Here is a 27,881-nt window from a genome sequence, read left to right as displayed (position 1 = left end):
CTCTGAAACATTAGAAAGTCACTTAACTTCTCAATGCCTCAGGCAGCTCTCTAAGACTTAAGTTGCCAAATAATTGAAGGTCAGTATTGGTAGAAGGAGCTTTTTTTTTCTTCCTGGGAATTTGAATCATGAACCTAGGTATTACTAGGTTACCCCAGGGTCCTCATTTTCACTGTGGGTTCCTCAGCCAAAGATCTCACCCGTGCCTATTTCTTGCTCCTCCCCACCCCTCACCCCCAATAGGTTTCAGGTGAGCCCTCTTGGATTCTCTGCCATTGTATTGTGGAATCAGGACTTAATTTTCAGATACCGCTATCTAGTCATTGCCCTTTTATCATTCTTTCCCCAAAAGCTGTTCCTCACAAAGCAACCAGTGGTGTTACACTTGATTTTACAGATGAACTAACTGAGGCAAAGAGAAATTATTTCATTTGTGTAATTTATGTAAAAGTTCATGTCCCAGTTCCACTTCTTACCATCCCTGTCACCTTGGCCATGTGCCTCTAGGCCTCAGTTTTTTCATGTGTAAAATAAGTAGGTTAGGCTAAATAATCTCTAAGACGCTTCTCAGACCTAACGTTCTATGATTCTCAGTCATTAGAAGAGCTAGAATTATTGCTCATCATCAATCATTACCATCAACAAGCATTCATGAAGCACCTACTATCAGCACGGTATTGAGTTTAAATAAGTTGAGGTTTCTGGCCCTCAGGGAGCTTACAGTCCAGCTAATTCCTAACCTCTAGATTCCATGTGTTTGCTGCTTCTGCCAAACCTCTCTGCAATCTCATTCTGGGTCTCCAGACACCATTCCATGGATCTGACACACCCCAAGGATCAAAGTGATATCTGAGATTCATGGTCTCCCAACCTTCCAGAACAGGGTCCCCAAAGCCCCTGTGAAATGCTCTGTAAACCAACTCCTCTCTTCTTATGCCTTTCAGAACAACTCTCCAGTAGCCTAAATATGTCTAGAGCTGCTACAGCCTTCCCCTCTAAGGTTACTACTCACCTATTCTGTATGCACCTTGTATACAGATATCCATTTATATGTTGCCCTCTCCATTAGAATATAAGCATTCTTGAGGGCAGGAACTGTTTTTTTCTTTCATAGATAGTTCAGTGGCTAAAGTGCTGGGCCTGGAGTTGGGAGGATCTGAGTTCAAGTAGCCTGTGTGACCCTAGGTGAGTCACTTAACCCTGTTGGCCTCAGTTTCCTCATCTGTAAAGTGAGCTGGAGAAGGAAATGGCAAACCACTCCAGTAACTTTGGCAAGAAAACCCCAAATGGGGTAATGTAGAGACAGAAATGACTCATTTTTTAAAAAATCCCCAGTGCGTGGCATATAATAAGCACTTAACTAAATGCATGTTGGTTGATGATTAATTTCTTGATTCACATCTCGTCCTTCACAACCTCTTCTGCTCCTCTGTGGCCCAGCCATGCCCGACATCCATGTAGATAACTTGTGTGTTCTAAATCTACTTGTCTGGATGAAACAGCACGAAAGCAATTTTAAACACCATTTCCAGGACCATGGTTAGATGGGAAAAAAAAGAGACTGAGGTAAAAAGAGATAAGTAAGACAGTAGAGGTTACAGCCTCAATCTTAGTTTTTACATAGTGAACTCCAAAGAAAAAAAAAAGCCAGACCTACATAAATAAATAAATAAAAGAAATGGCTCTTGAATTTAGCTTTTTCCATTCCCATTGTCCCCATCTGCCCTGAAGTTGTCTCATCTCTCTTCCCCGTATTCTTGTAGTGTGTGTTGTTTGTACCACTCATTTGGCACTTATCCTATAGTGTCCTCTGTCATGCGCGTATCTTTCATTTTTGTGTTTATTTTCTCCCCAATGAAATCTTAAAACATTTAAGAGCAGGAGCCATTATGACTTCTATTTCTTTGTATTCCCCCACATGCCTTGACCATAAAATCATAAAATCACAGATTTGAGCTAGAAGACACCTCAGAGGTCATTTAGTCCAAAACTCTCTTGTTCAGATGAGGAAATTGAGGTCCAGAGAGTTAGAGTCAGGAGGTGCTTATAAGTGCTTAATAAATATATTAAATTGATAGCTCTAACCATTTCCCAGTTTTTTCTTCTCTCATATACTTCTCCCCCACTCCAAGAGAAAAGATCCGACCCTTAGAAAAACTCACCTTTTCTTTTGTTCACAGCAGCATTGCACAAGCATTTCAGACCTAGGCAAGAAATCCCAGAAAATGTCTCATCAGAGCTTTCATTTCCAGCCTATAAACAAGTTTTTAGGTTTTGTTTTGTTTTTGTTTTTCATGTTTTTTTAAGGCAAGAAGAAGAATCTATTTGCAGGAGGAATTGTGGTTTTCATGGGGGAAAAAGTCAAATAAAAATAAAAACAGACGAGTGAAATGAGCCGAGCTTTGCCTCCCTCCTCTTTTCCCTTCCCCACCCACTCTACCCACCCCCTCCCTCCTCACTTTCTGTTTTCTTTTTCATGCCAACAGCTAAAAGACTATAATTTTAAAACTGAACTGGCTTTTCCAAAGCCATAAGGAATGTACATCTGCACGTGGATTTTTCCATAAGATAATTGTCCTTGTCTTTTGGCTCTTCTAGGCCAGAAACAATGAGAACAAGCAATCGGATGATCCTACCCATCTCCCTGACTCTTATTTTAATTTGTCTGAGGGGCTTGGAATGGGGTAATTGGAAATGTTTTTTGTTTTATTCTGTCAGGCTAGTGTTTGATGAGGTTTGTGCTCCATTTGTTCTGATGGTTTTTATGGTTTCTTTTGTTCAGAGAAAGACTTTGAAAGTCAGAGTTCTGTGTTCATGAAATCTTTTGCTATTTCTGTTAAATGTCTCAATGGAGCTCAGTCCTCTATGTCCCCTCTGTTACTTTTCTGTAATTCCAGTGCTTGGCAAACCTTGGCCAGTGGAACAAAAGGGGAACCCCTGACTTTTCATCTCTTTCATTCAACCAGACCATTCCTGAGTAAGATTTGGAAGCCAAGGGGATATCTTTCAAGGGACAGGATGAGATTTCAAATGTGTGACTTCAGTGTTATTTGCCCTAGGATACTTTAGATGAGAGTGGGAAAAACTGAAATACTGTTTTCCAATTCTTTTGAATCCCTCCTGGATCACTGCCTTGTCATAGCCAAGGGGCTTACATGTCTCAATGAAACCATGAGCTAGGCTGTGCAAGATTACCCAAGACAGATAGGTCATAGTGGAGACTTCTGACAAAAAGTGATCCACTGGAGAAGAAATGGCAAACCACTCCAGTATCTTGGCTGAGAAAACCCTATGGACAGTATTATGATCCACAGGTCATGAAGAGTAGGACATGACTAAACCACGGAATAACAACAATTCTTTGGAGTCTATGATATATCCAAGAACTTGCCATGGTGCCCTGGGGAGTGGTGCTCCTCCCATACCCCTCTATTGAGCCATTCACTATTGAGCCATCATCTGTCCATCCATACTTCTAGCCTCTTTCCACTCTTCACTAGTAACAATATCCTTTATCCTCTTTGGGGGTGAGGAGAGGGGGAGAAGTGGCAAAGGGGATCTGGACTGTTCTAATACTCCATGACATGTTCACAATATACCAAAGAAGCCTGACTCACTGGCTGGCAAACAATGGTTCTTCAGAAGAGTAGAGGTCTTGAAGCCTCACTGTCTCTCCTCTTCAAGGGTTTTGTTCTCAGTCATTTCTGGTTTTTTTCCCCCACTGCTGGGTTTTTTTCCCTGTATGATCAATAGGAATAATCTTTCTTTATTTATATATGTACAGTTTCACTTCTGGGCAAGTCCATAAGCACCTGGAGAGCTTGGACTTCTGAATACCCCAACATCCTACTGAACATGGTCTTAGTTAATAAATGCTTGATGAATTGAATTGGATAGACAAAGCTTTTATTAAACACTTCCTGTATGTCTGGCACTGGGCTTAGCCCAGGAATACAAATACAAGCAGATAGTCTTTACCCTCAAGGAACTTACATTCTACATGAGGAGATAACACAGAAAGGTCAAGTGGAAAATGGAAGCGTTGGGGAAACTCACCAAATAAGAGAAAGCACAGGGGCTACTTATGGGTAGAGGTATTTATTAGCCTGCTGGTGAGGAAGTGGGAGAATACAAAGAATGTTGAGCCAGGATTCGTGTAAATTTCTCCAGTTCACTCATGAGATAATCTTTATATCAGCGCTCTGAAAAAGCATGAAGGTTTTTTCCCTATTTTTGAAGTGATTTCTTTTGTTTTCTTTGCCTCAGAAGTCATATCCTGTTATATCATACCTTCCCTTGTAACAAAGGAAAACAGTTAAGCAAAACCAACACATGAAGCAAACATATATGACCTTCCTCAGCCATATTATTCTGTCTACCAAGAGGAGGGATATGTGTTTTGTTCTTTGAATGGAGCCAAAATGGTTCATTGCAATTGATGTGAGTTTCTCTACTCCTTTTAGTGCTCTTGTCAAGCCAAGTCAAGAAGTATTATTAAGAATCTACTATGTGCTAGACTTTTTTTCATTTACATTAATGTAGGTATTGTATGTATGGTTCTTTTGCTTCTATTTTCTTCCTTCTGTATCTCTTTATACAAGTCTTCCCATGTTTCTCTGAATTCCTCGTGCTCTGTGTTTCTTATGGTACAATAATATTACATTATATTAATGTATAGCAGTTTGTTCAGCTATTCCCCTATCAATAGGCAGCTACTTTCCTGTTTTTAACATCACAAAGAATGCTATTAGAATTTGTTATATTTAGCACTTTTGTTTCTGTCCTTTACTTCTTTGGGTTATGTTCCCCATAGCAGGCTTTTTAGAAAAGAAAGTCAAATAATTTCTCATGATTTTTCTCAAAAAATTCCAAATTTTTAAATAATAATTAGAATAATTCATTGCTCAAACAATAGAGTATTAGTGTTTGCCTTCGCATAATCTATCCATATTGACCATTTCCATTTTTTCTCATCTTAGCCAATTAGATAGATAAGATTGCATTCATTTACTTTTCTTCTTCTCCTCCTCCCCCTCCTCCTCCTCCTGTTCCTCGTCCTCCTCCTTCTTCTTCTTTCTCCTTCTCCTCTTCCTCCTTCTTTCTCCTCCTCCTTCTTCCTCTTATTGTTATTATTTATAGATTTTCCATATGGTTGTTGACTTACATTTTTTTAACTAAAAGTATTAGTTCAAATCTTTTAACTACTTATTTATTAGAGAATGGCTCTTGATCTTAAATATTTGTATAAATTTCCTCTTTATCTTGGATCACATTTTTATCAGAAATATTTGAAACAAAGATTTTCCCCTAGTTGATAGTTCTTACCATTCTAGCTGGATTGACATTGTTCATGCAACAATTTTTGTTGTTTGGGAAAAAAACGTAATTTTAAGGTACCTCTACTTGCTATTTTTTTTAAATTAGATCCTTCTTATGAATCAGTCAGGAGAGCAGGATGGGGCAATAATATGAATTCAAGTCTCACCAAAAGTAAGTAACTATCTTCTTATTCATTAGGAAAAAATAGATTTTTCTGGGATTGGGAAAAGGCATAATGGAATTTAAGGTAGGAAATGAAACAAAGTTAAATGAGTTGAAATTTTGTTCTATTGTAAAAGCAAAATTAATTACAGATATAAAGATTGTTATTAATATCCAACCTCAAAAGATAATGGGATTTTTATTTTGTCATTTCATGGTTACATATGGGTTTAAGAAAAGGACTGAAGTGAAGCAGGGAATACACATGCTAGAGAGAAGCTGAAGGAAATCTACATCATTGATCTGTCCGCCAAGGAGATGTTAACTTGTGGAAAAGTCTGGACCTTATCTTTCTGGGGCAAGAGAAAAGTGCAGCAGGCAAACCCTTGAGCAAAAATATTCTACTTCACTGGTCACTAGGCTATTGCGGGCATCATGGTTTTTTCCCATACAGTGGTATGTGGATAAGGATAGCAGCTGTATATAGAAAAGTGGTTCCCCTAAATGAATTACTCCAGATTAAATAGGTTCCAAAGCCAGATGACTGACTGAGTATGATTCTAACTGAGTATACTTCTATACTCCTGGCTGCTAGAATAATTACCTATGGAAAAGAGTAGGGATAAATACTAAACTTGTGATTTCATTGGTATAGGGAATTTCCAGATGAGAAAATTCACTCTACCAATGCAAGTTGGTACCTTCTCTGCAGCTTATAGAATTATGACTCTTATAGGGTTACCTGGGACTCTGAGAAATGAAGTGACTTGCTGAGGATCGTACATCCAGTATGTGTGGCAGGAATTAAATCCAGGTTTTCCTGACCTTGAGGTCAGCTGTCTACAAAACTACAGTGTCAAACTCAAATAGAAACAGGGGCTATATAAGTATCCCTCCTGGCAGAATATTAACTCAGAAAACTATATATTAACTATCTATGTTCTATTGTATTTTTATTTATTTTGTCAAATATATCCCAAATACATTTTAATCTGATTCATGAAATGTTGTGGTGGCATGTTTGACACCTCTACCCTATGTTATACTGCTTCTCACTTTTGAGAAAACACATATATTCTTTAGTGTTGCCATACTCCTAGAAGGTAGCCAACAAGATCTCCCTCTTTGCTCTCATGAACCTGCTTTAATAAAGCTGTTTTTCTTTCTTCCTTATTACAGGTCCTCCCATTGGAGGAGCACAAAACATAAATAAGAATACTGAACAGCAACGGCCCCAACCAGGTAACCAGCTGTGATTCCTAAGTATCAGCTCATTGCTGCGTGTTTGTCATTACTTCAGCACAGTCAGCTGTTATGGAATCAGTCTATATTCTGCACATATAGCTGTGTGACTCTGGTCAAATCACTTACCTTTTGTTTGCCTCAGTTTCCTCATCTTAAAGTGAGCTGGAGAAGAAAATGGCACTCTTTGAAAAAAACTGCTGGGAAAACTGGAAAAGAGCATGGCAGAAACTAGGCATAGACCCAAATCTCACACCATATACCAAAATAAAGTCAAAATGGGTTCAGGACTTAGATATAAAGGCTGATACCATAAGTAAACTGGGAGAACAAGGAATAGTTTACCTATCAGATCTATGGAGAACAGAAGAATTCATGACCAAACAGGAGATAGAGAACATTATGAAAAGCAAAATGGATAATTTTGATTACATGAAATTGAAAAGTTTTTGCACAAACAAAGGAAATGCAATGAAGATTAGAAGGAAGGTAGAAAATTGGGAAAGAATTTTTACAACCAGTCTTTCTGATAAAGGCCTCATTTCTAAAATATATAGAGAATTAAGACAAATTTATAAGAACACAAGACATTCCCCAACTGATAAATGGTCAAAGGATATGAACAGACAGTTCTCAGATGAAGAAATTAAAGCCATCTATAGTCATATGAAAAAATGCTCTAAATCATTATTGATTAGAGAAATGCAAATCAAAACAACTCTGAGGTACCACATCACACCTATCAGATTGGCCAACATGACAAAACAGGAAAATGATAAATGTTGGAGAGGATGTGGGAAAATTGGAACGCTAATACATTGTTGGTGGAGTTGTGAAATGATCCAACCATTTTGGAGAACAATTTGGAACTATGCCCAAAGGGCTACAAAAATGTGCATACCCTTTGATCCAGCAATAGCACTTCTAGGACTATATCCCAAAGAGGTCAAACAAATGGGAAAAGGACCCACATGTACAAAAATATTCATAGCAGCTCTTTTTGTGGTGGCAAAGAATTGGAAATTGAGAGGATGCCCATCAATTGGGGAATGGCTAAGCAAGTTGTGGTATATGAATGTAATGGAATACTATTGTGCTATCAGAAATGATGAACAGGCTGACTTCAGAAAAACCTGGAAAGACTTATGTGGTCTGATGCTGAGTGAAGTGAGCAGAACCAAGAGGACTTTGTACACAATAGCAGCCACATTATGCAATGACTAAGAATGTTAAATTGAACCCTTCTCAGCATTACGAGGATCTAAGACATCTCCAGAGGCCTCGGGATGGAAATAACTATGGAAGTTGAATTGCTCTCACTTATTTTTACCTTCTGTTGAGTTTTGTGTCATCTTTCTGATGGTTCCTCCTGTTGGTTTTAATTTTTACTTACAACTTCACTAATGTGAAAATATGTTTAATGGGTATGTAAATGTAAAGCCTACGTCAGCTTGTGCGCCTTCTTGGGGGGGGAGAAAAAGGGAGAAAAATTTTCAACTCAAAAGCATATGAAAAAAAAATTTTAAATATAAAAATTTTAAAAATTTAAAAAAGAAGAAAATGGCACATATACAAATATGTATGTGTGTATATGTGTAAAATACACACCTGTGTGCATGTGTGTATACATACATATGCCCACCCCTTTCCACAGAACAGTCTTCCAAGTATTTGAATATAGCTGTTGTATTCCACACCTCTCACCACTACCATCTCAAGCTTTTTTTTTTCCCAGCACAAACAACTTACTTGTTTTTGTGAGAGGAAATCATGAATGTCTAAATACAGAACAAGAGAAAATGAATCTAAATTTCAATAGGAAGAGTTTGATTGTGAGAATTGTGAGACACTAGGAAAAGCCACTGAGGCAATTTAGAGGATTTCCTAATTAAGAAAAAGAACGAATGCCAGAAATGGTCTTGTTCTACTACTGCATAAAAGTAGAGAGGAAGAAATAAAGTGACCTGTAGAAATCTTTTCTAACCGCAGGGTCTTATAACTAACAATTCATTTTTTAAAAACTACAACCATTCTATAAACCCACAAGATTTCCAATCTTTTGGGGATCTTTCACAGCTGAGTAATAATGTATATGTTAAATAGATAAAAATCTCAAAAAGGAGGGATTGATAAAGCTAAGATCCAAACAATGGAGAATGTTGACATCAGTCAGCTAATGTTCTATCTTCAAATCTGCCAGATGTTAGAGTAGGAAGGGACATTAGAATTTAAACCCCTAATTTTATAGATTAGGAAACTGAATTCCGGACAGATTAAGCTAGCTAGTGGCAAAGCTAGAATTAGAACCTCAATTTCTTGACTCCTAGGATTTCTCCAAAATATCAGACAAATAAAGAGAAATTTATGACATTGTTATTGCTAAATTAGAATCATTAACGACCAACTATTATTAAGAGTTCTCTAAACCCAGTTAATTAGCTAACTTTCTATCAATTCATATTATTATTATTATTATTATTATTATTATTATTATTATTATTATTATTATTATTATTATTATTATTATTACAAGATGAAATGTTAGCCAGACTTTTCTATCAAAAGTTAGCATTAACCAAAGCTGGGAGTTACAAAATGAAGCCTGAGGTAATGGTATCCTTAGCGGTATCTATGTTATTGCTGTTATTGCTGATGCATAAATCGTAACTGATCATTGTCCAGAAATCTGAGGTCTGCAGAGGAAAGCAGAAAAACTTCTTTGTTGTGAGAGTACAATATAACTAAACCTACAGAGACTTAAGGTTATGCTCATGAACTAAAAAGAAAAAAAGCTGAATCAAATATTCTTTGGTGTTCTTTGCTTAGATCCCTATCAGATCCTGGGTCCCACCAGCAGTCGCCTAGCAAACCCAGGTAAGTTACGTTACTCGTGGCCTGAGTCTCTTCTTTCCAACATGATCTAAAGCTGAGAAGAAACACTGGGCTCCTTGTCCTGAGTCCAAATACATCCAACTGCCCTAGACAGTAACACATTGACCTGAGATTGTTCTTATCATGGGTGAGAGTTGGGAAACAGGGGGGAAAGGGGCAAAAGAAGGAAAGGGAGGCAGGTTCAAAGGGCTAAGGGGAGAGGGAAGAGTGGGGAACTTGGAGGAACCAAAGCATTTTCGTCAGTTAGTAACATGTTTTAGGTGAAGCTGCTTAGGCAGAAACAAACAACATAGCTAAGCGCATCTGCCACTGAATTTCAGAATAGTGACATGTAGTCAAAATGAGAGTTCCATTGGGAAAAAAGGAAAAGAAATCAAACAGCACTCACTTCTCAGTTATCTCCACTCATGTGGACAGGTAATCTTTACTTGGTCTTAGAATGTGTTGTAGGAGCACCTGGCTTTAGGCAAGAGACATTTGCCTGAAAAGTTCTTTCTGAATTAATCTCTTCCCAATTTGATTCATTTTAAATGAACCAGGGAAATTTGTCATTTAAAGCAACCCTTGGATTTCCTTTCAAAACATGAAGATTTTTTTTTAGTGATGAAAAATTTTATGCATTCGCATTGCTTAGTATCAACTTTCCTTAAATGGGTCATAAATGAATGTTGTAGATAGATAGATAGATAGATAGATAGATAGATAGATAGATAGATAGATAGATAGATAGATGGATGGATAGATAGATAGATATAGATACAGTGATTGGTTTGGGAGGGGTTACAAGAAAGGCTTGCCTTTATAAAATATTTTTACTTAAGAAAATATTAAATATAAAAATATTAAATTTAGTTTCTATTCTTTAAATAACATTTGAGATTGGAAGAAAGAGTTTTGGAGTCACTAGGTACCAGGGCTGGAATGGGGACCCAGTTTGGGATTAATGATGTACTGTAGGTTATCTACAAAATGGGTGATCTGTACACAGATAATAGGAAATTAACACTTTTGCTACATTACCCTTTCCTAAAGTTTGAATGGCAAAAACAAAGGTTGGAGATTCTCCTTTCCTTCCTTCTCCCTCTGCTTCCTGCTACCACATCTCCCCAATCCCCCCATTTCCCCTCCCCTCCCACCCTTCACCCTGCCTCAGTTTCTGCTGCCTAGGTCAATTACAGAGATAGAATGCTTAGGCACGCTTAGAGTGTGGGCCTTGAAGGCCAGGGCCTATGGGCACAAGACATGGATGGTGTCCAAAGAAGTTCTCTCCCCTCAGATCTTGGTCGTTTGTACCATCTGAAGCATTGTAAAGCTTCTAAGGGAGAAATCTGACTGCTTGGAACAAGGAAAGTTACGTACTCCTAAATCTCTCGGATTTCCATTTCTGATCTCAGGGTTTTCATTTATCTGCTGCTTTGGTTTTCTGATCTTTCTGCTTTCTCTGCCCTGGCTATCTATGCCTATGGTAGCTTCTGGGTTGGGAAACAGCTAATAAGACCAGCCCACCCCAACCTGAAAGCTATTGATCCTTGGCTAACATACCGACACTTTCCAAATGTGCACTTGTGGTTTGTGATACTTCCTGAGAGCCATGTGTCTTTGACATAAATATTAATAATTATTAATACTGTCACAATGAACTGAATTCCCATACTGAGCTACAAGAACATCTGGTATTTCTGCTTATTGAGCCCATTGAGATATTTAGAACAAATTCCACTGAAATCAGACCATACTGTTTTCTTTCTCTTTCCTAAGTCCCACATCCTGATGAACTTCTTACTGTAGCAGGCAAAACAGCAGCAGCTTTTTCTAGTGCTATTCCTTTTGTTTCTGCCATGGACCTTAACAACCTGTTCATCTGTAACCTTGCGTGGGCCTTAGTTTCAAGGTTCTGTATTAGGAATTCTTCCCCCAACTTGTAAACTTGCCTTCCTGCCACCCCCATTCCTTAGCTAGCTCCCCATATGGGGAGATGGCACATAAGCATTCATTTCTAGGTGTGGGAAGAATAGGTAGACAGTAGTGAGTTCAGGTAATTACACGTTTCAAGAAATGTTGAAGAGGGTATTTGGAAAGTTCATAGGTTCTACTCTGTGGTTTCTATGTAGGTGAATCCACGCTTTTCCCTGGAACTAGCTACTCTGTCATCCTGACAGGAGTCATATACCAGGAGTGGTTTTTATAATTTTAAAAAAAAACCATTTGCATGAACAAAGTCAATCCATCCAGAATAAGCAAAGGAACTTTCAATAGGGAAAAATAACTGTTATAATAGAAAGCTTTGGCATAAATAAAATCAATCTAGCTAGAATAAGAAAAGGAGCTATCCCTGGAGGGGGGAAAACTCTTTGTCTTATCCATGAGAGACCGTGTTTCATCTTCTTTGGGACAATGTAAAATAATGATGTTTTTGACCACCCAGTTCAAGTTTAAGGCTAGAATTTATCTTTTCTTTCTTATCTACAGTACCCAACGTAAACCAAGTAGTTGTTACAGAGAAGAGTATCAAAGAACACCAAGATGGATAAGCAGTAGAGAGATAGATGTCTTTGCCTTGGGTATTGTCTTAGTTCCAGTAAAAGGCTCCTAGACTCCCATAGATTACCATACTTAAATCATTCTGGTGATCTGATCATTCACACAATCATCTACAATATTTGGTTTTGTCTCGAATTTAATTTATTTTGCTGACCCAGGATACTTGGGGGTAAGATAATCAAAAATAAAGACTTCCCAAACCAAACTGGGACGTCTAATTAACTGAGATCAGCAGGAATTAAGTGCTAGGAAATAATGTTGTGTTATTATTCATATTAATTTTTTTTCTGCTTTTGATTTACTGGCCCCTGCGTGGTATGACTGATTTTTAAATTTTGATTTGTTTATACTTTAAGATGTCCAGAAGGCTTGAGACGTGTGGTACTAAGATAAATAAACATATATATGTATATACATATATACATACACATACACACACATGTATGTATGCGTGTGTATATATGTATGTATATATAAAAATGTGTATGTATATATGCATATATGTATATATACACATATGTGTATGTATATATACATGCATATATGTATATATACATATGTGTATGTATATATACATACATGTATGTATGTATATTTATATGTATGTGTGTGTATATATATATATATATATAAAATCATTAATAAGATAATTTGGGATTCCTCTCCCCCAAGTTACTTCATATTTTAAAAAATTTGCATTTACTCATTAGTAAGCTTGTTGCATCCTCCCCTGCAGAATGTTTCATTTTTGTCTTTGTAGCTGCAGCAATTAGCATAGCACCTGGTTTGTAGTAGTCTCTTAACTGATACTTGAATTGAATTGAATTCTTTGCTGGACAGAAAACCATAACAATCAAATATAAACAAACAACTAAGTAGTTATTAGAGGAAGCAGAAAATACTCAAAGAATAAGTCATGCTTCATAAGACTGGGGTTCTGACTTTTACAGAAAAAGATATCATTTCCATCTCTGTTTTCTTCCCTTCCTATAGGGAGCGGGCAAATCCAGCTGTGGCAATTCCTCCTTGAGCTGCTCTCGGATAGCTCCAACGCTAGTTGCATTACTTGGGAGGGAACCAACGGGGAATTCAAAATGACGGACCCCGATGAGGTGGCCAGGCGCTGGGGGGAGCGGAAGAGCAAACCCAACATGAATTATGACAAGCTGAGCCGGGCCCTCCGATACTACTATGATAAAAACATTATGACCAAAGTGCATGGCAAAAGGTATGCCTACAAATTTGACTTCCACGGCATTGCCCAAGCTCTTCAGCCCCACCCAACTGAATCGCCCATGTACAAGTACCCTTCTGATATCTCCTATATGCCTTCCTATCACGCTCATCAACAGAAGGTGAACTTTGTCCCTCCTCACCCATCCTCCATGCCTGTCTCCTCCTCCAGCTTCTTTGGAGCAGCATCGCAATACTGGACCTCCCCAACTGGTGGCATTTACCCCAACCCTAATGTCCCCCGCCATCCCAACACCCATGTCCCCTCACACTTAGGTAGTTACTACTAGGAATTATATCCTCAATGGCCTTTTAGCTGCACACACATGCATTCCTCATACTTCCTGGAATACTTTGGACTTTGAAGGCTATCTGTGGCCTTGAAGACAAAAACCAAACTGGATATTCTTTCTCATTGGATTGAACCTTTTTAGCTGTTCTTAAAAAAAATGTTGGTAACTTTTGCTTCCTCTACCTTAAATAGAGAGACGGATATTTCTATTGGCCAGTATTCCAGTTTGGATTCTCAGTCTCCTATCATCTTTAAGGAGTTGAACATTCAGATTACTGGAACGGTTCTAACATATATTTTATGAAAGAAACAATTAAAATCTCTTTTTTATTTTATGACCCAAAGCTGTTTATCAAAGACACAGGTCTCATCAAGGACCTCATGAAGACCATTATGAACAGGGATCACGGGCTCACTGCTCACTAGACCAGTCATGCACTGGTTTGGGACTTTAGGGGAAGGGGGGATGGAAGCATCCAAGTCTATGCTAGAAGAATCTGATGAAGTGAACCTGACAGCATTGCTGATTTGACAAGTGGATGGCAACTGGAACACTGGTTGAAAAGCTAGTGAAGTTTTCACCCAACTGGAATCTTTCTTTTTTTAAGCATGTATGCGTGTGTGTGAGTGAGTGTGTCATGTTGAAGAAGCCAAGGGCATTGCAAAATCCCATCTCACTGTGCAATGCACATTAGGCAAAGCATTTTCTCTGGGAGTAGCCGAGATCTGAATCGGGAGAATTTTAATGCAAGCACAGACATTCCTGAAACTTATAAAGGTAAATGACTAATTAATTTTTTTTTAAAAAATGGATGACAGTAGGTCCCAGAACTTGAAAGAGTTGTAGGGATTTCGAAACATAAACAGATTCGCAAGCGCTGTGCGTTTGTCAGAGCGTCATTCCAGGGTCAACAAATCAGAAGGCAACTTACTGTATAAATTATGCAGAGTTATTTTCCTATATCTCACAGTATTAAAAAAAAAGTTAATAAAAATTAAAAATAAGAAGGAAACGAGTTGACCTCGGTCACAAATGCAGTTTTTACTATCAAATTGGTTGTCGTGTTTTTTTTTAATGTAATTTGTACATCTTTTGTCAATCTGTACATTTGGGCTGTTGCTTTGTACTTTTTAGCTAGCTTAAAAAGAAAAAAAAAGGAGGGCGATGTATCTTAACTACGACTGGAAGGAAATAAGACATTTGAGTGTCTCTTCAAAGCAATGCACTGGTGCCATTATTTAACTAAAGAAGACAAGGAAGTAAAACTAATCTGTTTAGATCATTAGTGCTTCGGTGACATTAATATTAAATAACAGTATTGCAATAATCACAACTATGAAAAGAAGCAAACAAACTTTCCCTCGTGGATATGAGGCTTTTCCTGTACTATATATGCAATGTATTTTTTGGATATTAAAATATATATAATTTTGCAGGTAATCTTTGTCCTTTTTTAACTGTATTAGTGTTACGCTGACAACTGTCATATGAAGATTATGTTGTAAAATAATGTGACTAAATAAATTGTGCCTTCTCTCAAAACAGAAGTTTCCTCTTTCTTCTCTGCTTCCCTGGAATGCTCAAAAGGCTGTCTTGGGGGCCATTTTGTATGGCCTTCTTTCACACTCAGGAATGTTTAGAATGAGCCTAGAGCAGAATGGCATAGAGGTATAAATATCCCTTTGATGCCTGTCCCTTTTCAGGCCTAGAAAACCCAACAACACTACCTCCCCAAGTCAGAGAATAAATGCCTGGTCTTCAGGTCACTCTTCACTATGAAGGCCAATCAGAGCTCTTGAGAACTAAGATGCTGAGCAGTGATGGCTCCTTTCCTCATCAGGCCACACTTTGTTTCACCTATACCTGGCCCAGCTTCCATGGCTCACACAACCCTGACTTTTCCAACCAGTCTTAGTGTACGAGAATAACATAGTATGGGTAAAGTACATGCTTGGAGACTCCTCTAGTCATGTGATGAGTTATCTATGATCTCTTGCCCAGATCCCATTGGGATCAATGGGGCACAGCAGATGTCTGGCCAGGGTAGAAGGAGTGAGGGGGCCATCTATGGCCATGGTGTCAAGCAAGAATGATGATAATCACAATTATAAATTCACAAAGATAGATCTAGAAAAGACATTAGAGGCCATGTAGCCCAAACCCCCTCCTCATTAAACAAATGAGAAAACTGAGGCCCCAAGAGATGAAGTGATTTGCTCAGGGTCCTACAACTAGTAAATGTCAGAAACCAGCTTTGAACTGAGGTCTTCCTGCCTCCAAGTCCAGTACTCTCTCCACAAAGCCACACTGTCTTTTTAATTCTTCAGGTATCTGTGGTTTCTTCAATGCAGGTGTTGCTTCCTCCAGTGCAGATTGTATACCTACACTGATTGGGTATATGGTCTTCAAGAAGTGCTGTGGCCAAAAAATTCATCACTCTCACAAACAACCTGGTAGAATCTCTTCAAATGTATCTAAACTGAGGACATATCATTAGAGATCTTAGAATGGATATCAGTGGATCTCAGAATGGAATGGATTTTAGAAGTCAGCTAATCCAATCCCCTCATTTTATAAATGAGGAAACTGATAACCAAGGCCCATAAAAGGTTAAGTGAGTTTCCCAAGGTCAGGGTGGGAATTTGAACCAAGGTCATCTAACTAGAGATCCAGTACTCTTCCCACTATACTGCAGAGGTCCTTGGGCTACAAACACAGGATGATGGAAGACCTGGAGGAGACCTCAGAGGCCATCTAATCCAACCCCCTAATTTTCCAGATAAAGAAACTGAAGCTGAAATTAAGAGACTTGCCCAAGGAGCTCCCTAAGTGGCAGAGACGGAATTTTAACTCTTATCTTCTAAACTCCAGAGCAGGTACTTTTCCCACCGTACCATAGTGGTCATCAGGACTATGACTGAAGGCTTCTCAGTTTGGTACAGACTTATCAGACCTTGTATTCTTGGGGGCATTGGAGGGCACAGGGTCACCTTCATGCTATGATTTATCAAAGTAAGACTTTTAGGTAGCGATACTAATAATAGCTGACATTTATGGAGCACTTTAGAGTTTGTACAGTTTTTTGTAAAACCCAATAGATACATATAGAGGGTGAAACTTGGTCTCTTTGGCAATAAGTTGGGATACACCAATATACCTAGATAGCATAGACTGATGACTTGGCTACCCTCAAAACTCTTCATGAGACAATATTCTCTAGTTTCCTTGGGGTATCCACCCAGGATTTAATAGTCCTTATGGCCCTTTAAAAGGTTTCCTTATGTCCACAAAGAAACTTGCTTAAATGAAGTAGACAGTATTTCTTAAAAGTGCTTAGGTTTTCTCCCAACACATCTCTTAACTTAGTTAACTTAGGTAACTTAGTTCTGTTTCCTTCTAAGCTCTGTTTCCCTACTTTAAGACCCAGGAAAATCTGAGCATGAGGTGTGGAGGCATGAAATGCCTCCATCCATGACAGCTTCCTTGCAGGAAGTATGGGTCTAAACTCATGACCACCGAGATGGTCTTCCCTGATTCCATGACTTCCCTGAGTCACACAACCTCCTTTATGCTAAGTCGGACCAAATGACTTTTGAATCAGGCAGAATGGGCTCACTATACCCCCCCCATTAATTTTTGAGAATCATGTATGTGTTCATGATGGCATCATTGCTTTAGAGCTAAAAGGATTCTCCTGAGCCATCTCATCCAATCCCCTCATTTTACAGATGAAAAAACTGAAGCTTGAGGAGTTTAAGTGACTTACCCAAGGTCATACAGATAATAAGAGTCAGAGGTGGGATTTGAACCTATGCCCTTCCTCTAATTCAAGATCCATAGCTATTTCTAATGAACCAGTCTGTGAAAATTCAAGAGAGGAGATAATCAAAAGAGGTCAAGTGTGGTCAGGGGACTGAGGACCAGTTATCTGACATACTAATACCATATGATACCATTGTTGTTGTCATTCAGTAGTGTCTAACTCTTCATGGGTCCAAGGACCAATGGGGTGGTAGGACCTGGACCCTGAATTTTCCCATACATTTCAGTAGCCCACGTCACTGGTGCCTCCATGGAAGTCATCTGGCCCACCCCAGCCCACCCTGATTACCTAATTAGCTTACTTGATACTTCTTAATCTAGATCTTTTCCTGTCTGCACCACCTGGGCCCCCAAGGCTATTTACCACTCCTTAATCCCATCCAAATCTTCTCACATTCTTTTTCTGTATAAAAGTATCATTCTCACCCCCATTAAGCACAGATTCCTTAGGAATCTCCCTTGTTCCTATTGCCTTAACAATAAACCTTGCTACCTTGACTAAAAGAAGGCTTGAGAGCTTGAATTCTTTCCAGGCAGACTTGCTGTGGAACCTTATATTTCAGAGTTCCCAGGACCCCAAACTGCAATAAGTCCATACTGTCCATTCCAAGATACTGGAATGATATGCCATTTTATTCTATGGTGGACTAAGACAAATAAGAGATTAAAAGGGTCATATAGTTAGTAAGTGTCAGTGGCCAGATTTGAACTCAGGCCTTCCTGACTCTAGGCCCAGCACTCTATCCACTGAACTGCCTAGCTACCTCTTATGATATCATACTGATATAACTATATTGTTTTTCAATGTCATGTTCAGGTCAAGCATTTTCTCTTCAGCTTTGAAATCCCCAAAGTCTTTTCAAGGGTGAAGGAGAAGTATATTTTTTTTACATATTGTCATTAGAAAATAGTTTCATAAGGCTGTGTGGATGCCTAAGAGGATTTAACCTTCTAAAAAGTGTACCCTTAAATGCCACAGTCCCCCGCTAGGTTGAATTTGTATTCTTGCCCATTATTTAGCACTTTGGTCCAAGACCTTCCAATGGACCATTTACTCAAAGGTTAACTGTGTGTTTTAGAGATTTGGGTGATTTATTAAGATAATAATAATAGCTCATACTTTCCATAATACTTGGTATGTTTATCTAAATTTTATCCTCTCAGTACTCCCCAGTGAGGTTGACTAGGCAGGTATTTAAATTTTCATTAGACAACTGAGGAAACTGAGGTCAAGAAAAGTTAAGTGACTCGCCTAAGGTCTTATAGCTGATTAGTGACAGACTCACACTAAGAACTGAGCTCTTCCACCCCAATATCCTTTCCCTTAAACCACTGAAGCCTCTATGATAGAGCTCTGTAGAGATTTTATAATCACCCTGAGAGTTCAAGCCAAGCAGAGGGTGGGATGATCATCCAGTGCCTTGGTGACAGTGTAGACAGCCCTTCCCAATTGTTCAAGACAAATGAGATCTGTTCTCAGGATCAGAAGGCTGGAAGTCTCCCTCATGGAAATAACTTAGTCATTTTGCAGGTCAATAGTAAAAAATTGTAGAAAGTAAAGAAGTAGACACTTATTAAGCACCTACTATGTGCCAGAGATCATTCTAAGCACTTTGCTAATATTTTTTTCCCTTTGGTTTTCACAACAACCCTGGAAGGTAGGTGCTATTCTTATCTCCATTTTATAGTTAAGGAAATCGGGGTCAGACACATAGCTAGTAAGTGTCTAAGGCTGGATTTGAACTCAGGTCTTCCTGACTCCAGACCCAGAGCACTATCCACTGTACCACTTGGCTGCCTCAAGAGCCAGGGGCATTATGGCTAAGTGGAAAACATGCTGGGTTCAGAATCAGAAGCCTCTGTACAACCATAGACAAGTCACTCTGTCACTCTGGGCCTCAGCTTTCTTATGGACAAAAGGAGGGCACTGAACTAGGTAATTTCTCATAATAACTGACATTTAAATAGGACATGATGGTTTCCAAAGAACTTTAGATACACTATTTCAGGTTAAGTCAAGTCAAATCAACAAGCATGAAGTGCCTACCATGTTCCAGGCAGTCTGCTAAGCCCTGGAGTTACAGAGAAAGGTGAAAGAATAGTGCCTGCCCTCAAGTCTAATGGGGGAGACACCATGCAAACAACTGTGTGAAATAAGATATAGACAGGATAGATTGGAAATAACCAATAGCAGGAAGGCATTAAGAGGAGCTAGGAAAGGTGTCCTCTACAACAGGGGTGGGGAGCCTGCCACTTTGAGGCCACATGTAGCCTTCTAGGTCCTCAAGTGCAGCCCTTTGACTGAATTCAAACTTCAAAGAACAAATCCTTTTATTAAGAGAACTTGTTCTGTAAAATTTGGACTCAGCCAATAGGCCACACTTAAAGACCTAGAAGGCCACATGTGGCCTCAAGACCACCGGTTCTCCATCCCTGCTCTAGAAGGTAGGACTTTAGTTGGAACTTGAAGGAAGCCAGGAGGTAGAGATGACAAAGAAGAGCATTCTAGGCATGGGACATAGCCAGTGCAATGGAGATGGGTGTGCATTGGGACATAGGGTTGTTGATGTATGCTGGGATGGTTCATAATTTGCTCTTGACCACCAATCTGGGAAACAAGAACACTTCAGACTAAAGTATATATAACATATATAATACATATAATTATATAATATTACTTAAGGACCCCCTTTCTACTCAAGTTTTTCAGCTTTTTTTTAATATGTTGTCTTCCCCAATTAGAATCTAAGTTCCTTGAGGCAGGACTGGTTTTTTTTTTGCTTATATTTGTATTCCCAGTGCCTAGCATAGTTCCTGGCACTTGTGAGTGCTTAATAAATGCTTATTGATTAACGTCTCTCCCTTGTGTGGCTCTTCTAATGTTTATTATCAGAGAGTCAGTGATCAGTGTTACTTCTGTTGTTTCATCTAGGAAATAATGGATAATTTCGTTGTAAAAAAACTTATGGTGGAATTCTGTTCTACTTAATGCAATGCTCTTGGGAGTAATAAACAATCAGCACAATGGGTATCATGTTCTGATATCTTTTAGTTGATGTGAGATGGTAAACATGTGATCCATTGTTGAATATCATTTGTAAAAAATCTGCTTTTTCCCTACTAATACCCTCATCAAGGATGCCCTCAATTTGTGTATAGATGACCCTCAATGAGATTTTGTGTAAATAGGAGTATAGACATGTAAGTTAGTAATTTTAAGGGTTTTTTTTTAGTTGTCTTTTTAAAAAATCAGTAAGGTCTGAGATTTTTTACATGCCTTTAGGTAACTTGTAAATCAACACTCTCACAAATGTATCCCTTCTAGCATGAATCTCTTCTATTATATACCCTTGATGGAATCCAGCTGCTTTCCTCATCCTTCTCTAAAGATGAACATCACACAGAGGGCAAAGGAAAGGTGCATGGGTGAGAGAACGCTGCACAGTACAACCAATGAGGAAATCCAAAGAAGGATAAGAGTAAAGGATGTCATCAAAGAATGATATGACAGAAAGAGAAAATGGTCTGGTCATATACTAAGAGCAAGGAATAACAAAAGGGCAGCTAGAGTGCTCCACTAGGTGGTCCTCTCAATGTTAGGAGAAAGTAAGGAAGGCTTCAAGACCCCTTATGAAGAACTTTTGAGAGGACATGGATGAGAGTAATACAAGATGGGCGATGGGGTGGGGAGGGGATCACAGATCCATTTGAGTATTTGGGTAAATATGTACATATATTTAAGGAATCTCAGAGTTGGAAAGGAACCCAGAATCTACCTAGTCCAATCTATTTCTAAACTGGAATTCCCTCTATAGTAACCCTAACAAGTGGTCATCCAGCCTTCTCTTGCAGAAACCAGTAAAGAACTTACTACTTCCCAAGATAACTCCTTCCACTTTTGAACAGTTCTAAGTATTAGGAAGTCTGTTTTGTTCTTTACATTTAAATATGCCCTGTAACTTGCATCCATTGTTCCTAGTTCTGTTCTTTGCAAACAAGTTCAGTCCCTCTTCTGTATGCAGTCATTTGAAGAAGATGGCTACCACGTCTCCCCTAAGTTGTCTCCGTGCTAATCTCAAGTCCATCCATCAATCCAAATTTGGCATGGTCTCAAATTCCTTCAACAACCTGGTAACCCTTCTTTTAATATGTTTCCTTAAATGTGACATCCAGAATTGAACACAATACCCTAATTGTTCTCTTACTAGGACAGAATAAAGGGTTATTCTCATATTCCTTGTCCCGGATATTAGGCGTTTCTGAATGCAGCTAAGATCATATATGTTTTGAGGGCTACTGCATCATACTATTGGATTGTATCGAGTTTGCATTCCACTAAAAGCCCGAGGTAATTTTCCTACAAGCTATTAGACTTGTGAAGTTATCTTTGACCCAGAGTATAGGACTTTACACTCAATTAAACTTCACCTTATTAGATTTGGCTCATTTTCAAGATCTTTTGGGCTCTTGACTTCGGCATCCAACATTGTAGTTAGCTTTCCCAGCGTTCTGTCAACTGGAAATTTGACAAATGTGATCTTGGTGCTTTTATACAAGTCATTGATAAAAATGTTGAACATTTCAAGGCCAAGGACAGATTCCTGGAACATTCCCCAGAGACCTCCCTCTAAGTTAACATCAATCTACTAATGACTAGCATTTGTGTAAGATCATTAAGTCATTTCTGAATCATTCTAACTCTACTACAATCTAGCCCACATCTCTCCATCTTATCCCCAAGGATAGCTTAAGACTGTCAAATATTTAGTAGCACTATTTTTATAAAATGAGATGAGGTCAGTCTGACATGATCTGTTCTTAATATTGACTTTTACTGATCACCACTTTCTTTTTTAAATGCTCACAAACCATTCTCTTAACAGGATATTCTAAAATTTTCTCCATGAATCGAAGTTCATTGGTTTGTGAATTCTTCCCTATTCCTTCCTTTAAATCAGAGCAACACCTGCTTTTCTTCAGTCCTGTGGAAACTGCTGTTCCCCCCTACAATTTTTTCCAAGATTACTGATAGTTACTCAGGAATCACATCTGCCCATCCTTGAACATAGCTCATTCAGGACTTGAATTGAATTCGCTGAAGTAACCAGGTGCTCCATTATTATCCACTCACTTATCATTGGATTAAACTCCCTGTAGTAAAATTGTTCAGTCTTTCCAAATGTGAAGGCAACTTTCCTTTACAGAGAAAACAGAAGCAAAATCTAACTTTTATCTCCTTCGTTACTGCCTACTAAAGTCTGATTTGCTAGGTATCCCTTCTCTAATCTTCCTCTTCTCTTTCAAAGCTTATTTTTCAAGTTATTTTTATTTTTCTTAGCATTTATCAATAGCTTCATGTCATCTGTGTTTTGTTTCCCTGACAGTGTTTTTACAGTCTGGGTAATTCTTTTGTCTGCTTCCTATGTTATAGGTTCTTGTTTCCATCTGATAAACCCATCTTTTAAAAATCTAAGTTGGTTGACTAGTTCCCAATGTATCCACATCAGTTTCTTTAGAACTTGGTGTCTTCTTAGTCATTGAAGGTGGGTTTTTTTTTGTTGACATCTTCAGAATTTTGATTTTGAGGGCTTCCCATCAATTTAATAAGTCAATTCAACAAACCTGCTACAATCGAGGAATGAATGAAGCAACAAACAAAAAAAGCACATATTAAGCTCTTACTATGTACAAAGCACTGTGTTAACCAGTGAGGAGATAAATAAAAAGCAATACTATCACTACTCTCAAAGAGCTCACATTCTTCTACATATAATATGTAAATAAAAGTATAATACCAGACAACTGGAAGAAGGAGAAAGACTTGCAACAGGGAATATCAGGAGAGCTTTCATGAAGGAGGTGGCATTTTTGGTTGAGTCACTGAGTACTTCTGCAAAATGTTCCCCTACGATGTCTCCAATTGCTTTGTTGAATAGGAAGCTAGAAACCACAGATTCTCTACTTGAGATGTAAAAGAAGAGCTAGTCTTTGCATTTACAGAAATACAGATACAGCTATCTGAGCAACCTGCAAGGTGTCTAGTACTGTTCCTAGTTGGAAATGCTACCACCTGCGGATGGTTTTCTGACCTCCTTTTTGACTGAAAGAAAGAATTTTATTTATTTTTATTATTTTTTGCAAGGGTTAAATGACTTTCCCAGGGGCCTCACAGCTACTAAGTGTCAAGTGTCTGAGGCCAGATTTGAACCCTGGTCCTCCTAACTCCAAGTTCAGTGCTCTATCCACTGTGCCACTTAGCTGCCCCTGAAAGAAGCACTTTTAAGTTCAGCTTGAGAATCTTTGCTTTGGCATAATCTGTTTCCACATCTCCTAAGAGGCTCTAATAATGAGAGTATAGACCTGGATCCTACCTATACATTGAATCTTTGGTTTGAACCAACCACAGTACTCAAAGAAGAAATTCAGAATAGTTTCTTGGAAAATGGGACTTGGGGTCAGCAGTAGATGAATCAACCCACTGCAGTAACAGTTCATACAGGGGGATGGCTTACCACTTACTGACCCAGGCCTTCATCTTTAAAGCATCCATTCTGATCTTTTTCTCTTTTTTGTCCCTGTGTTGACTTGTCCTGTGCGCTCACGAGCCACAGGATCTGAGCCATCATTTTCCAGAACTGTTTGAGATCTACTTTTCTCAAATCTAAGATTCCTATGAGACTGTGCCCAGATTTTCTGTCCTCTATCCTGAATTCCAGAATGCTATGATCGCTTTTCCTCAAAGCTCCTAACATGAGTATTTCAACAACCAGTCCATCCTTACTGCTCAGAATCAAGTCCAGAATAATAGACCTATGTGTTGCTTCCCTGACATTTTGAAGAATGAAATTACCATTAGGGCAAGTCAAGAACTAGCCAGCTATTCCGCTCTTTGGCAGAAAAAGCACTCCAGGGAGTATCTGGCCAGTTGAAGTCTCTGTGCTGGGTTTGATTCACAAGGTCATCTTTTTTTTCTATTTCTGGCTTGGTGGTCTATTGGATATCTCCTACAACATTATTTCTGTTTCTCCTTCCATTACTCATTAGCCAAATATGTTCCACCATGTTTTCCTCTTTCAATTTCTGTATTCTTCAATACAAGCATATCCTCTTTATGTCATGCAATTCTGCCCCCATTTATCTTTTATATTGCTTTTGGCTATGGTATATACTTAGCAATATTCCAGTAATGAGTCACATATCTCCAAGTATCAGTGGTTGAATTTGCCTCCTGGAATTAAAATTAATTGTTCACTTCAGTCATTCTTCCTGCTTTGTACTCCTGTGTATAGACATTTGAGGATGGGGTTTTATTCTCAGATCCTTTCTGGGATATTATATCCTGTGAATTAACTGGGCCACTCTCTGCTACTTATTTTCCTCTTTTGTAGCCTCTACTTTCTATGGTATCTGGCTTGGCATGTATTTTGAGGTATTCGTTAATATTTTTTCTTCTCCTGGTCTCCCTTTTTACTTTAGAAACCTCTTAACAAAATCTGTAAAACTCCAAACAAATGTATTTTTACAAGCTCTCAGAATGGCAGCTCTATCCCTGAACAAATGTCTGTTCTATATTGATTCCAAAATCCAAATCCCAGCCTCATGCAGTATGTTCTTAACTAGCTATTCACTTCCCAAACCTGTCATTCTCCTCTGAAGCCTCTACCTTGACTTGCCAATGATATTTAAACACCAGTTTTCTGGACACTGTCAAGGGGTTCCCCATCTCTTCCCAGATGTGCAGCATAAGTCTTTAGCTAATGCCAGGTCAACCAGTAGCTAGCTGCCTTAGTAGCCCTCATCAAACAGTTACAAACCACCATTATTTCTCTCTTCTTCTTTTTAAACTGTTATCGGATGTTCTGTCTTCTGTTGACCCATATCATCATTCCCTGGAACAGAAATGTTTTCCACTTAAGAGGTTTCACCCTACCATCTACAAGAAGAGTGTTATTAGTGAGCTCCATATGTTCAATGATCCTCTGCTCCTTCTGCCTTACATTCCTCCAAACTTCAATTTCTTGACACTGGTTAGAATTCTCCTCTGACTCTTCAGATCATTTTTCTTCTCTATTTTTACCCTGAAGCTTTTTTTTCTCATTCTTATCTCACCCAGCTATATTCTAAGCTCCCCTGAAGTCCATGAACTGAAAATTTTCTGTCTTTGTTACTCTGTCAGGATTACAAATAGAATGGGCTAAATAAATGTTTTTCGAATGAATAAGTGAGCTTCCTTTCCTGTTTTGTTCAATAATTCTTTGCAAGGATTTCTTCTTACCTTAAAGTAATTCTGGGAAAGTCAGGGTCTCTGCTAAAACTATAGAAAGATAAGTAGTGATGATGGGTGAGTCCTGTTGTGCTGTCCTAAGGTGGTCATCTGTTGAACTTATATGAACAAAAGTGAGACAATGCTGTCTTCTTAGAATAGATATGCAATCATGGATCCTTCCAGGAAACGACACATCTGCCAATCAGTACTCACTTCTGTTGAAAGTGCATTGCTAAGGACACTTCTAGGCAAGAAACTGAAGATCCATTAGGATACAGGTACAATTTTTGCCACTGCTGCCATTTAAAGGTAGGCAAATTAGAGAAATTAACATCTAGTTTAAAAATGCTGTATGACAATAGGATTTTCATTTCTAGACCTTTTCTTGTCCATATCCTTAAGAAATGTTAACTCTTTCATCTCTGGAACTCCTACTCTGGGGTCTTGATCATACTATTGATGAGACCTCCAGGGCCCCACTATTTTAGACTGGCCCCTGCCAGGTCTCACCTTATTCCATATCCATTCTCTTGCTATTTTCTTTGCTATTGTAGGCAATTCCCAAACCCTTACATAATCAAACTAATACTTCCATTAATCTTGTAAAGGATATGCCAGTCCACCCCTTTATGGCTCTCTACTCACTATCTAACTTTCCAAACCAAAATATTGATCTACCTTTGGCTACCACTCCCTTATACATGTTGTCTATGTACATTAAAATGGAAGTTTCTTGAGGTCAGGAACTGTCTCCCTTTGTATTTCTATCCCTAGGTCTTAACACAGTACCTGCCACATAGTATGTAATTAATAAATGAGATAACTAAGCAATGCAGTGCATAGAGATCTGGGCCTCGAGTCAGGAAGACCTGAGTTCAAATCCAGCTTCAGACACTTATTAACTATGTGACCTGGGCAAAGTATTTAATCTCTGTCTCCCCCTGTTTCCTCAACTATAAACTAAGGACAATAATCGCACCCAACTCCTAGGGTTGTTGTGAGGATCAAATGAGATTGTATTTGTAAAGTATTTAATAGAATCTGACATATAGTTCATGCTTAATAAATGCCTCTTTCCTTCTTTCCTTTCTTATTTATTCATATAGGAATGATGCCCTTTTTAGCTAAGGATGGGATATACTTAATGAAGACTAGCAATGCTATAATCACCTGGAGTTTTGCAAATGTAAACAAGGTTATAAACTGGAAATTTAGATACCTAAATATATAAGCCAAGGCAGACAACAGAGGATAGCAGAGACAACATGAGAAGAGCAGGAGAGAGCCCCAATAATTCACAGGAGATAATATCCAAGGAACTATCATTCAGCAATAAAAACCCATGGATTCAGCCATTTATATACAAATTGTACTAAGTATGGAATGGCTAAACTAGTGGGATTTTATTTAAATGTATTTATTTATTTTTAGTTTTCAACATTCACTTCCATAAGAATTTGAATTCCAAATTTTCTCCCCATCTTTCCCCTCACCCCACCCCAAGACAGCATGCAATTTGATATAGCCTCTATATACACATTCATATTGAACCTATATTCACATTAGTCATGTTGTAAAGAAGAATTAGAAGCAATTGGTGAAACCAAGAAAAAGAAGAAACAAACAAAAAAAGAAAAAGAGAGAGAGTAAATAATATGCTTCAATCTGCATTCAGACTCCACAGTTCTTTTTCTGGACGTGGATGGCATTTTCTATAATGAGTCCTTTGGAATTGTCTTGGATCCTTGCATTTAAGCTAGGGATTTTAATGAAATGAAATAAATCCAACTGTGTAGGCATCACTGAGATTTGGTAGAATGAGACTTACAATTCACATACAGTTGTGGAAGATTACATAGTAATATATTCAAAAGCAACAAATGGATTAGCCATAGACATTTTACAAGGCACATCATGAAACGAATTCTAAAAAAAAAAGTAGGGAAAGACGGCAGAGAACACAGAAGCAAATTATGGTAGGAACATCCAAAAGATCACCAAGTATAAAGGAGAAAACAGATAAGTTTGGAAACAAACCTGGAATGGACACATCATGGCTGACTTCAACTATCCAGACATCACTTGGAGTATTCTGTCTGCCAAAAGGAAAA

General features: G+C 38.4%; 1 protein-coding gene across 7 annotated transcripts in view; it reads left to right on the top strand.

The window, feature by feature from the left end:
• Positions 1-15,229, top strand: part of FLI1 (Fli-1 proto-oncogene, ETS transcription factor) — a 166,920-nt gene extending 151,691 nt beyond the window's left edge. For all 7 annotated transcript variants that reach the window (XM_020963779.2, XM_020963778.2, XM_020963782.2 and 4 more), the window contains 4 exons: positions 5,425-5,490; positions 6,661-6,723; positions 9,550-9,597; positions 13,150-15,229. In XM_020963779.2, the coding sequence (XP_020819438.1) occupies positions 5,425-5,490; positions 6,661-6,723; positions 9,550-9,597; positions 13,150-13,679 (707 nt within the window). In that variant the 3' untranslated portion in view covers positions 13,680-15,229. The remainder of the gene's footprint in view (positions 1-5,424; positions 5,491-6,660; positions 6,724-9,549; positions 9,598-13,149) is intronic.
• The last annotated feature ends 12,652 nt before the right edge of the window (positions 15,230-27,881 follow it).

Source organism: Phascolarctos cinereus, unplaced genomic scaffold (genome assembly GCF_003287225.1).
Source record: "Phascolarctos cinereus isolate Bilbo 61053 unplaced genomic scaffold, phaCin_HiC Scaffold_726;HRSCAF=1367, whole genome shotgun sequence".
NCBI classification, from domain to species: Eukaryota; Metazoa; Chordata; class Mammalia; order Diprotodontia; family Phascolarctidae; genus Phascolarctos; species Phascolarctos cinereus.
Note: the sequence above shows the minus strand (reverse complement) of the source record. Positions and strands in the feature narration are given on the sequence as shown.